The sequence below is a fragment of the Euwallacea fornicatus genome, chromosome 34 (assembly GCF_040115645.1).
Source record: "Euwallacea fornicatus isolate EFF26 chromosome 34, ASM4011564v1, whole genome shotgun sequence".
NCBI lineage: Eukaryota > Metazoa > Arthropoda > Insecta > Coleoptera > Curculionidae > Euwallacea > Euwallacea fornicatus.
In genome coordinates, this window is record NC_089574.1 from 1937555 (window position 1) to 1950552 (window position 12998).

General features: G+C 37.0%; 1 protein-coding gene across 1 annotated transcript; it reads right to left on the reverse strand.

Annotated features, from left to right (window-relative positions):
- Nucleotides 1-1822: 1822 nt before the first annotated feature.
- LOC136348712 (uncharacterized) lies at nt 1823-4937 on the reverse strand. Its single transcript, XM_066299805.1, has 5 exons — nt 4620-4937; nt 3445-3523; nt 2477-2551; nt 2277-2391; nt 1823-2213 (listed from the first exon to the last, which is right to left on the reverse strand). Exons 1-5 carry the CDS (start codon nt 4816-4818, stop codon nt 2058-2060), a joined length of 624 nt encoding a protein of 207 aa, XP_066155902.1. The 5' UTR covers nt 4819-4937; the 3' UTR covers nt 1823-2057.
- Between the last annotated feature and the right edge of the window lie 8061 nt (nt 4938-12998).

Genomic DNA, 12998 nt, shown 5'->3' on the forward strand with positions numbered 1-12998 from the left:
GGTACCGGTGGTACTAAGCCAAACCGTAATTTTACCATGTGAGATTGGGGACCCTACCTGCCGAAGAATTTTTAAGGTGAAGGACAATGTCTTTTATATGGGTCATGAAGGAGGTGTTTTTTTTTTAATGACGATAGACATTGCACAGAGTTATCTTTTATTAGCCATCGTGGAGATTTACTGATTTGCAGACCCAGAATAATAGAATTTCATTAGATTGTATTCTAGAATTTTATAACTCTCGCTTTTTAAGGAATATTTCCATTACTGGGTGTTTTGAAGCTTTCCAACAGGTAGATAGGAAGTGTAGTAATATTGATATATGATTTGAGAGATCATTTTCTGTTTCGTCAATCCTTTAGACCCTCGCAAAAATGTACCTTTTCTTACCTAAAATTTCAAAGTATTCTGTAGCACACTTCCGACAAATTTGAAATAACGGTTGCTAGCGATGGCATCTAAGTTACCTTGTAAGTACTCGGTCCACGGTAGATCCTACGTGGTTACGATTTTGGCTTTTTCCATACTTTCACGTGACTATATGGAAATTAATTCCCTAAATTACATCACAAATTATGGATCAGTTGTTACCCAATTCAATTTACATAAGTAACAATTGGAATGTTCCCAGTGATTTTTATCGAAAAATCCAATTCGTTTAGCCTCCCCCGCGGTATCATTCGAAAATAGAAAATGGTCATAATAGCAGTTCTGTTCAGTGAATTCATAGTTGAAGTGCATTAATTATACTTAAATATTGCTGATTCAATGCCGTTAATTTTAAGTTAGTAATTGGAGAGTTCACTTGATCATCAACACGACAAATTCTAGGTCACCTGATATTTAATTCAACTAACATAATAAACTCATTAGCAAATGAAAAGTGACAGATGACTTTTATGATCAATTAACGTACGTATGAACTCTTTCTCGGACTATCATAGGAGGGTCGTTTCGGAGACGCACGCTGCGAAGGGGAACTCCTGTAGGGTCTTGAAATCTTGAAGAACTTGCTTGGACCCTTAGGTTTAGTACTCATTTTAAGCAATAGTTTGGGATTGAGTGCATACAGGACGTTCCGACATAGACCGACACTCTTTAAAGGGCGTTGGGTGACCTTAATGCAACCTTTTTTTCTTGAATAAACGTACATGTGTCCGCAAATGGGCCGTTTGAGCAGACAAAAAGCAATATAGTTGTCGCCATTGTAATTTCTTTTTTTCTATGTTAGACGTTGTTTTATTGACGAATCAACGAAGGTTTGCGGTAATTGTTCAAAATGATGATCATTTGCTTCAATACAAAGTTTGTAACATCGGTTCATTGACTCGCGGACCTTGTGTAATGGTCGGTGGTGGAATAGTTTCTAGATGTGTGTAACTGGTTATTATTTTTGCTCAGCAGTTTGCTTCCTCATTTTATTAATAGGTATTTCGTAGACCAGAGATTTGGGATAACTCCAGAGGAGTGAATTCGGAGTGTTAACATCAGGAGAACCATTCGACAGTACTCCCCTTCTCAGTGCATGGATGCACATCGACACGTACTTCGCATAAGAAACTTACTTTTTTTTTGCAGGCATATTTCCTTTTTAACAAGTTCATATTGGCGCCCTCCAGCACCTCTAAAAGCGTGTCGCTACGTTTGGGGACACCCTGTATATCCACCGAATTATTCTTTAGGTTTGACTGTAAGAATCGCTTGAAACGTTTCAACTGTTGCATTAGTTTGTTTGAAAAATTGCAAAGGTTTATAGCTATGTGTTGAATTAGAGAACCCCTTTGTAGAAATCCTGTATATTCACTCAACGGTAAAATTCCAATTTATCACTGTTATTTTTTATTTATTACTGTTTATTTTATTGTTATATTCAACAGGAACATATTTGATTAATGATAACAATTTATATTCTGCACGAATCCAAAAATTTTAAATTAAACATAGAGCGCAGTCTATTATGGCTCAAAAACATACAAAATATTGTGAAAAATAACGTTGCTCCATTACTCAGAAAGTTCAGTTACCATTCGGTTCGTTTATGGAAGATTTAATTAAAATTAAACTCCTGCGGCTATTTGCTGGGGCTCCAAGGAAATATAATGCCCATCTACTGCTGGTACAGGAATATCCAGTTGGGAAATGTGGGTTTTAGTTGGAGGAAAGTTCACCTCTGTAGTCATTTTTTCGGACCAGTAGTAAGGTTGATGTACATTCTGAAAATAAAAATAAATTAAGCATAAAGCGTATTTACAGTTTTTTTAAATAATTTCTCTTACTTTAAACCAAATTTTCTCGGTGTAGAACCTTTTGGTGGATCCGATGTTTAGAATCAGAGATTCCGTGTACCAAACCGGAACCACTTTTGGCTTTAAATAGCACGTTGAGAAGTACCTAAAACAATTGTTAATGTATGTTTAGAAACTTTTCTGAAAAATCATTTAAAACATACTTTCTAGCATTTTAGCTGGCTACTGACCTTTTGGGAAAATTTCCTGTAAAGTCGGTTCTGGACCGCAGTACGATTTTGTCGACCTCTTCTTCATGGTTTTTGCTGAAATCACAACGAAAAATTTCATCGCAAATTTTTTCAAAGCCTTAACTGTACCCACACTAATATATTTTTACTAAACGTCGTTAGGTAAACATCCCTAGTTTGGGGGGAAATATCAACTATCGCAGGAAGGTATTTTCTTTGCGATTTAATCGCCATTATTTTTCCGCACTTGGCTTCAAAATAAAACTGCCTGCGAAGCAGGACAGAATTGTAAAAATAATTATTTTTGTCCTCTTTTTTGTGATTGATGAAAACTCTTGAGAGAGAGAGAGAGAGGTTGCTACGTGGAACACATTGAACGAATTGAAAATGCGTCAAGAGATGGAGTAATGGAGAACAGTTTTACATGCTGCGCTTGTAAAAAGCATGGCAACGTGTTTGTGACTTTTATAATCCCGATATTTTTTTAAAAGTGCTTAAAAACGCATAATTTAATTATAAAAAAAAAAAAAAAAAAAAAATCGATGTTCCAAATTTTCAGCCCAATCCAGTTACCCCAATTAAATTTTTATTTCCAAATAGAAATGGACTAATTGTAGCGTGCGAAATGAAAGGTAATTCAATAAGAGATGCAACAGTATTCTCAGAATTAAAATGATATTTTTTTGGATCGGAATTAAAATTACCTTTCTTTTGATATACTAAAGTGGGTATTTTTCTATTTGGAAAGGAAAAATTAGTGGCGTAAGAAACTCGAACGTCGAAAATAATGGACTAAATGCCTTTTCAAAAATCAAATTATACGTGTTTAAGTATTTTTGAAAAAAATCAAATTTGCGAAAGCTTTAAATGTGTTGCAATGCTTCTTACCAACGCTATGTAGTTTCATGTGGGCTAGTTCAGGGTCCACCGCTGGTCAATTTAATTCATAACAAAAAAAAACGATTTACCTGGCGTCTTGTAGCCTTCCATTTGTGGTGTCTGGGTTCATAGCCGATAGCTCACGATTTTTTATTTTAGGAACATCTCCTGAAAACGGAAATGGAGCAATTTTGAAATTACATGTAAGGCCTGTGGAAGATCGAAATTTGCAAAATGAAAAGATTGGTGCACCAAGTTTAGTAGAATTTTATAGTCAATTGTGTAAACTTTCAATTTCTACGTCGAACTTTTTTAATTCAATTTAATAGCTTTATGAAAGGCTATAATGGTAAAACGTTACTTGTTCGCGATAATGATAAAAAACAACATAAAATCTTTGATTTGATATTGACTGACGCTGATCAGCGATATCCACGAGTATTTTTAGATTGATCTCTTTCGTAGCCTTAATTACACTTCTCCTTTTCTTAAAAAAAAAAAAAAAATGCATCATGTTAAGGTGGACATTAGGGCTCTATGAACCTTTCGATATTAATGAGATATTCTAGAGAAATAATGGAGCAGATCATCGCTCAACTTCTTCCATTCCATTTTATTAATATAATTACCAGGTAAAGTTGCAGATACGCTTAATGTTAAACAGCTGATAAGAACAATACTAAAATTTAATTGTGTTGAGTGTCAATGTAACGGTTTGAGATAGGCTGTTCCTTATAAGTGTTACTCACGACTATTTTTAGACTGATATCAGTTATAGAATTCATTAAATTACACTCCTTGTTTTCTTAAAATAATATCTTGCATTATACCGAAGTGGACATTAGGGCCTCAAGGCGGTCTCGATAAATTAACCAACGCGGTGTTCCATCGAATGATGGAGAAGGTCATTTGCTAATTTCTCCGATTCCGTGGATATAGTTATCCAGTAAAGTTCCAGATAAGTCGATACTGCTTTACTATAAATTAATGTTTGCATTAAAATTTATTCAAAACCTAACTGATTGTATCTTCTTCGCTAGCTCTACCATCGAAAGCTCTCTACCGAAATGGGCATCTCAAAAACCCACTTTCGTATAAAAGATTCGACGAATGTTTGCTTAAAGACAAATCTTCGCTATTCCCGAAATCAGCAATGATCAGCAGGATTTCAAGTATCCACATGATATCACCAACCTCAGGCAGTCTGTAGTTAGAACTTCAGCGAACCCGGTTAACCAATAAAGCTTAAAAATAAATTACTCACCAGTCTTAGATTGACTCAGCTTCCTCTCTTTTCTCTTCCCCATAATCTGCCAAGAAAAGTTCCTATAAAAAGTCTCATCAATTCTTCCAACGTTTTCTTCATTTTCCAATTCGCAGTTGGTTCTCTCAGTCTGGATAAGATTGAAAGTGTACGCTTTCATATAGTCAGTTTTGTTGGGAATTTCTTCTTTAGACCGCATGGTCGTGGTACCACCAAATCGACCAGAGTTAAAGGCACAACTACCTAATTCTAACCGCGGAATTCCATATGAATGTGGTCAGAGGTTGAATGGGTACCACTTAGTCGTTGCAGGCAGTGGTTCTAGGATGGCAATATTGCGTCATTTGTTTGTTTAGCTTTATTGTAAAGTGTTAACAGTGCAAATGAGGGCAGGCAGCGCCAGTAGTACTAAAGCATTTTTGCTTTTAATATTATAATAGATGAATAACATCTGTGTTGGATGGTACGGGGCGTCTTTGGTCTATTGGGGGACCATCAAGGGTTACGAAAAGTAGAAAATTTTGGGCTTAGCGTTACTAATGACCGTAGACCATTGGTGGAAGGTGAAAGCGGTACCTGGTGTGGATTATTTATAATAACCGGCAAAATATCTCGGGTGCAATTTTCATTACAGTTATGGTTATGGTACCTAAATGAAATTGCAGTTCTTTGGTTCTAGAACAACGAAAAAAACTTAAATCTGCCTACTTTTAGAAACAAATATTTAGTTCATATGGATATGTTTCTTTTTTCGATATAAGAATTTGGCCCAAATTTAGGGCTTCAGACAAAACCCGAAGGGCAGAGGACAATTTTTAAGAGCGCATTTAGTCAGCATTCTTCCTTTCAGCTAATATATAGGGTGGCGCACTGAAAAGGTCCCACTCTGATTTCTTTCTTGTTAATGAATAAATAAAAAATATGCTTGGAATTTAATTTAAAAAAAAAGGATATCACTCGCCTCTTCCCGCCATTTGAGATGTAGACTACAGGCTGGAGAGGAGGGAGTGTACATGTGTATATTTTTATTAATCGGTTTACAGTGAAAAACACCTTAGTGGGCACTTTTCGGTGCGCCACCCTGTATATATGATAAGGAATATTCCTGATTTTTTCTTTTTACCTGTTACACTTGAAGCAATCACCTAATGCCCCACTTTCCTCGGCAGAATTTACATTTCACAGGTATTATTACCTTATAGGTCCTAAACCTACAAGCAGGTGCGCATAGATGAACTATCTTGAACTCGTTAGTATATTATAGCATGGTAAGCAGTAATATAAAGTATAAGATCATATCATTATAATCAAACATCAGTAGCAATAAAATCATCAAAACTCAATGTAATATTCAATCCAAGAGCAGTCAGACGACGGAGGCTCTCACGTTATCGTCCTTGCCACACGTCGAGATGCTCATCAGAGCTCAGACCCGTGAGCCACATTGCGTTCGAGCCCTTTTACGCGTAACAAAAAGGAATTTTGTTTTTTGATCGTTTGTTTAGTGCCGTGAGTGGTATTTTGTCGCGTTAAAGTCACATTTTTTAAGTACGGATCTGGAGTTTTTGTTCCGCAAATGGAGATCAAGTTCTCTAAAACGTCGAGTTGAAAAATCCATCATCATTTATTCTACTCAACAATGATCTTTAATTAGTCAGTGGTCAATCGAGCAATTATTTTTCAAAGTTTTACATTCCGAATAATGATCTTACAGAAACCTAAACGTCTGCAGAATTGGGAAACCATATGCACCTTTATTGGATTGAAGGCTTTCGATATTATTATTTATTCTCTTTTTCAATGTCCTTTCAAGCAGTAAATATAGCCGGATTGACTCCAGACTATCTCCTCTTTGCAACAAGTTGTACGTATATTTTTTGAATTTGAGGGATTTAAATACTGATTTGTCATGACGGTTCACTGATGAGGAATCCTCCTTATGCTATTTCTTAATCTCGCCAAAAATCTGCACTTAAATGACCGCTACAAGAGGAAAGCTCTAATCGCAAGTTTTGAGAATATGAACCGGAAACCACGCCTGAGGAGCTCTGTCGACAGGATCGTAGCGATCTTATGAGGCGATTTTTGACATTTGCAAAAGTTCCGCTCTGTGTTTAAAAAATCGTTCGTGCATTTTAGAACACCCAGTATAATACAATTTTTGAACAAATTCGCGGATTTTACGAGGTGCTCTTTCTAATATGCAGATTCAATAAACGGAAACGCATTCAACGCTACCTCCACAACGTCATGGGAGTCGGAAAACACCCTACGAAAGACATAAGTTGTTCTTTTAAATTATTTCTTGTATGATCAATACCGCTGGTTAACACAAAAAGCTCTACTTCCATTCCTTTAGTGGTCGAAGTATTTTCAGAGGGTTTTAATAAGTATTTGTGCATCAGCTCTCCTGACGTGGTATCGACTGCAAAGAATTCGAACCATGTTGAACGTACTATGTTCTCGAAAGGGAGAAGCAAATAAAGAAAGTTTAAGCACTCTGATATCCTCGAATGTGGGAGGAAAACAGTGCATTATGTGTCTGCATCTTGCTTGATTTTTATATTGCCGCAAAAACCCACTCTCTTTGGTCGAACGGGAATTTGTAATTCGAGAATAAAAGTCGGTTCGAAGTTTTCACTGAGAAGGATTTTTTTTTTTTTAATAGAGTTGATTGAACTTTCCACTGCAAAAAAACCGCTAAAACGGATTAAAATTCGTCATGAAGAAGGAAAAAGCATTCGGTCTCACTGCTATGTCCACAACAGAACTTCTGCATAATGTTTATTTGCAAATGTTTCACGTGAGTGCCAATTCCTACATTATTTTTTCCGAAAAGTTTTGCTCCCAAGAGTTTTCAATTATTTCGCCATTTTATACGTTTTAAAATGAGCATGACATGCAGGAAAACAAGTTCTTAAAGCAGTCCTCCTCTGCAAAGAGGGAGCTCAGGAGTAACTTGTCATCATCATTCAGATTTCATTACTCCTTCAAATTTCATCTTGTGCAAAGCTTTCCCGCTCAGACCCACATTCTAGCAGAATTTGAATTATCTCATTAAGTTCCAACTGCGCTGTGAACTATTCTGTGCGCTTCTTGAAATCGGAGATCTCGTATTCTACGTAAGCGTTGCCTTGTGAAAATGGACTCAATGGGCGAAAATTAATAATCTTGGAGCTTTGTTTTAAGATTTATTGGCAACATTCCTTCATCTGGCTTAAGAGACTTTTTTCTATTTGCTTTCTGAGAGATGGACGAACAACAGCGACAAACATTTTCATTATAAAAGTCGTCTGTTAAAGTTTAAAAGTGTTGCTCTTACTACCTATTATTTTGCAACTTGAAAATGAATTTTTTTGAGACACTTTATAAACAACGTGCATTAATTAGCTCGACAGATATTAAAACTACTTTCTTAGCGTCGGATGAAGAAAATTTCAATTTTGGATTATGTCGGGTGTCCAGGCGCCCCTGGACACAGGAGATTAATATTAACACTCAATTTAAATTTTTCTGCGCCTGCACGGATTATCTAATTGAAAAACTTTGACGTGGGGGTTATAGTGCTCAATATCCGCCATCGTTCCTCAGTTCCTTCAATGTTCCACTTAAACGTTTTCAAATAAAAAAAAATCGAATGTCCCGCGCAACTGTTCGGGATCACGATTGGTCGGAGTCAAGGTTAGAATTGAACGAACGCAAGGTCTTGTATTCGGACCAATCGTGGCCTCGAACGGTGACGCGGGAAATTTAAAATTTTGAAATGCGGCGGCGTTTTCAGTTAAAACGACTTTAATCAGAAGATTGAAACCACTGAGGAATGACGAAGAGCTTCCATGTAAGTTTTTCGATTGAGTAATCTGCGCGGACGCAAAAAATAATTTCCCATGTTAACTCCTACGTTCAGGATTCTTCTGGACATCCGGTATAAAAGACTCACATAAAAAGAGGCTTTATAATACTATTATATTTAAATTTCGATGCTCGTTTAACCGTTAATTACGTCATTAACATCGAAAGTGATTAAAACGAAATGTGTAAAAGAGCCCTGGAAAATTTTCAATCTATGAACCCTTACAGAAATTGAAAAGTAAAATATGTCCTCATGGCGTATGCTGAATATTAATTGTTATTCCCTAACATATGTGGCGCTCGATAATTTTCATTAAACATTGACCTCAAACAGGCCCTAAATAATGTGCAAAATGAGCATTGCGTTATAACCGATAGTTGGACAATATGTGGCTATCATGGAATTGGTTCATAAACATTCGACTTGCAAGAAGTGAAAAAACACGCCAATATTCATTATCCCAGAAATATAATCTAATCCGATAAACCATAATTCAAGGTGTTTGAGAATCTGTGTCTCCTTGGGCTTGAGATTGAGAAAAAGTTCTGTTACCTCCTTATTCCCCGCGTTTAGCAGTGACTGATGAAAACGTAGTGCAGACAAAAGGTCTATACCACCTTGCCATGACTGTGTTGCTCATGGTTTTCTTCCCGATTCAACCCGATTTATGCGTTATATAATTTTTTATACGTAACCGGAACTTCAGTTCTACGTAGCCGTAGCTTCCGCTTTATGCGCTCGTAGTATTAGTTTTATCGTAGTTCTCGTACAATTCGATTGTACATAGTTCTCTCCCGACAAATTCGGATTCTCCCGTTATGTGTTCAAAATCCCACTGTGATGGAGATGCCAATTGGTTTACATACTGAACTCATGCAACTATTAAGGGTTCGAATCACTTGATTTTGTCAGATTTTTACGGGTTTTAGATCATATTAAAACTCGATAGTGATCCTTGGCATTTGACTACTTTCCTCTTAACCCACTCTTCATGCAAACTTCAAGTTTAATCCCCTGACATCAGTAAGTTTTAACTCCACTTTCACGGGGGTCTACCCGCGTAGTTGCCGCCATGTGCGCTGCCAGTTTTCGTTCTAAGTTCCCGTAGGTCCTCGCTACGTGCCCGTAGTTTTTCTTCTACGGCAATTAGCTTCTTGACTACGTCCCCGTAGCTCTTGCACCTTATATCGGACGACTTCTACGGCTTGAAAGTGTATCTTCTGAGCTCGGCTATCTTTGGGACTCTCACATACTATACGGTCTAATCTGTTTTACGAATGAGAGTTATTTTTCCCTCAGACAATAATAATTAAATAAATAAACGTGTGATTCATAAAACCAATTGCCTACCGGCAAAAACAAGAATTGCTTCCTATCAAGACCCCTGAAGCGGGTCAGTGGAGTGGTTTAAAGGGAAAGAGAATGATTCATCTGTGGTGAGTTGGTATGAAGGTGGAATTATTTTTGTCCTCATAACCCTACTCGCGGCCCGCTGTGTGAGGAGAAAAATGCTCATTGTTGTGTCCAGTTTCTCGATTAATGACCCCCATTATTAACTGTTTTGTCTCACAGCAAGTTTAAAGATTGTTCTGGTTTTATTGAAGCACTGGAGATTTTCACTTTGGATTTATTAACGTCTGGAAGCTATGCAGTGAGGAATAAAATTTGAAAAGTTCTTATAGTTATAAAATGTTACTTATCATAAAGTCTTATTGTGGCATACACTGTAATATTTTCATTATAACAACGTCTGTTGTTGTTGGTTTTACGGCCGCGTATCTGGATGGTTTAAAGTTTATACCCTAATGCACATTCCATCACTCGTAAACACTCTCAAAAACCAAGACTTCCTAGGTTAGAAGAAACTAATGGGAAATCCGATGAGTCGTAACGAAAAGCAGACAAGACAATCTCGTTTTCACATCTCGTTAACATTGACATTAAAAGGCTAATTCTTGGTCAATAAATCTACTTTTTCTCTATAGCAAAAGACATTGAGAGTGACGGGAAAATTGCCTGGATATTGGATTAGTGGTGAAAATATTTTTTATCGGATTCGTTGGATTGTCCGTAAGTTTTAGGGGAAATATTTTAATCTGAAAATCGGCATTTTGTCCAAGTACGAAGGGGTGGTTTGCAGCATTTTCTTCGCATTGTTAGAATAACAGAATAAACCGCACATGTCAGCTCGCAAGTGACTATCACAAACAAAGCCAATAAAGGCAGTAGCCCTCGAATATATCCAGCGGATTTGGAAGAAAATACAGGGCATAAGCTGCAATTGCCACTGTACTATGTACATAAGTACATATTATTTCAGTTACCACTTGGAGCGGAGGTGTAGATTATTGCGTTTAGAATCCAGCTGGAAATCTCTCCAACTGTTTATCTTCAGTTAATAATTGGGCGTTCTTAACTCAGTTCTTAACAAAATAGATCTCGGATTTTTCCAAAATAAAGAGCTATTTCGAGACGTCAATTTGCAATTTCAATTTGCGATACATAGGCCTTTTGCCCACATTATGCTAAAACCTCAGATTTGAAACGGGCTACGGCAAGCTGTTGGCATTGTACGCCCATATGGTTCAACGTGTATCGTGCAAGGATATATAGAGAGGAAATGTTAGCAGGGCCATTACTCTATTTGCCATATTCCTCACTTCCCTTTATGTCTGAATAATTCTGAAACGTTAATGCAATTAATAATTATTTTGGGACCAAAAGACGCATCTCTTATTCGAGACTGATGATGGAAATAATTATGTCGGTATTGGAAGAAGATTGCAGCAGGCTATAAAGGCAACATTAAGGTCTAATCGATATCCGATTAGTGGGATGTGTATGGGAAGCCTATCCCGAGTTAAGAGCCCATTTGCACACATTACACGGTTTTAAATTTGAGAACCATTTATTGACATTAAGTCGCGGAGCAAACTCGATTAATAGCCGATTTCGAATAATTTGAAATCTGAATAGGCCATCTCGACTTTGCGCTGATAAGAGTTTAATAATTCCGCTTTTTATAGGGAGAAATGCCCCACTTCTTTTCCGCAAAAACGACGTTTCCGAGATTTTCAGCCGGGTGAGGCGAACGACATTGTTACCATATATTTGAAAATCACGTTATTGTTCACGGACGTATAACAATATGGCCATTTAACGTCAGTTCGAAATGACCTGATAAGGCTCATTAACCCCCGCAGTTTAATAAACCTATTAAGCGTGCATAATGAGTTCGTTATTCACTCTCGATAGCGCTTGTTTCTCAGAATGCACTCCAAATACAAAACACCCCGATACCTCTCGAATATTTCTCATATCGACGACGACTGCCAGAATGTTTACTAGGCCTTAGATTTCATGTTTCAGTTTTGGCATGGCGAGACGATGATGTGGCATGAAGATAATATATATTCCGTTATTAATTATTCAACGACTTTAAGTTCACAAAACCGGATCTGGATCCGGCGAAAACATTTTCGAAACGTGCGAGCTGGAAAGCGAATTTAAATGCTCAGAAAGAGTCTTTGGTAGAAACAGACGTAGCGAGAAGTCAATAGAGCAATTTACCCCATGATGCTCATCGACGAGAAAAATAAAAAGAAAATCTGGAAGGAAAAGGGTATTGGACTTGCCAATCGTATATACACAAAGTGCCTAATAGAAACATACAATATCAAAACCATTTTGAAACCCACTGAGAGTCTCGCTAAAGTTTGAGATCGCCCAAAAACAAATGAGATCCCTTGTCAGCACCAGGAGTTTACAGTTTTAATTTTAAAATATTTGGTAACATAGCTGGAAATATTCCAGTTGCTTTAAATTTCCTGAAAGTTTCTCATTAAGTCGAATCAGATTACTTTAATAATACACGAAAATTCGTGCTCAGGTCGGTATGATTCGCATAACATGATTTTTAAATCTCTTCTTAGGTGGGCGAGATTTATTCCAAATTTCCTGGAATTTCTGGATTAGAATTCCTGAACATTTTTGTTGCAGTCAGCCCAGATTGCCTCGAAATCTTCGAAATTTCCATTCTGACGGGACCGAATTACTTAAAACTTGTGGAAAGTTTTTATTCGAATTCAATTCAAATCGATCCTTTCGGTGGTATTTGAGCGTCCATGGAGAAATACAGCACCTCTACCACGATCAGTTTGCAAATTTGGAGTGGACAAATGAAGGGGGAAATTGTTAATGTTCCGGCTGGGAAAGGGGCCGATGCAAGACATAAGTAGCTAACGGAGCCTTACAAGTGGGAAGGTCGGAGGCTACCTGTCGCTGCCACGTCATGTTTTGAAGAAATCACATTTAGCGTTTTATCAAATCGATAAAAATACAATTCAAGAGAGTAATAAACGTTTTTGTATGATTTTTGGCAATCTTGCATGCTCTTAATGTATTTTATAGGAAATTGTCTGCTGCTCGTAGGGAGAGTTACTTTACGTTAACAGGTTTTTGCAGCCTTTAAACTTGATTATTCCTAATAAGACTTTAAAGAAAAACCTCTATATTATTATTTATTT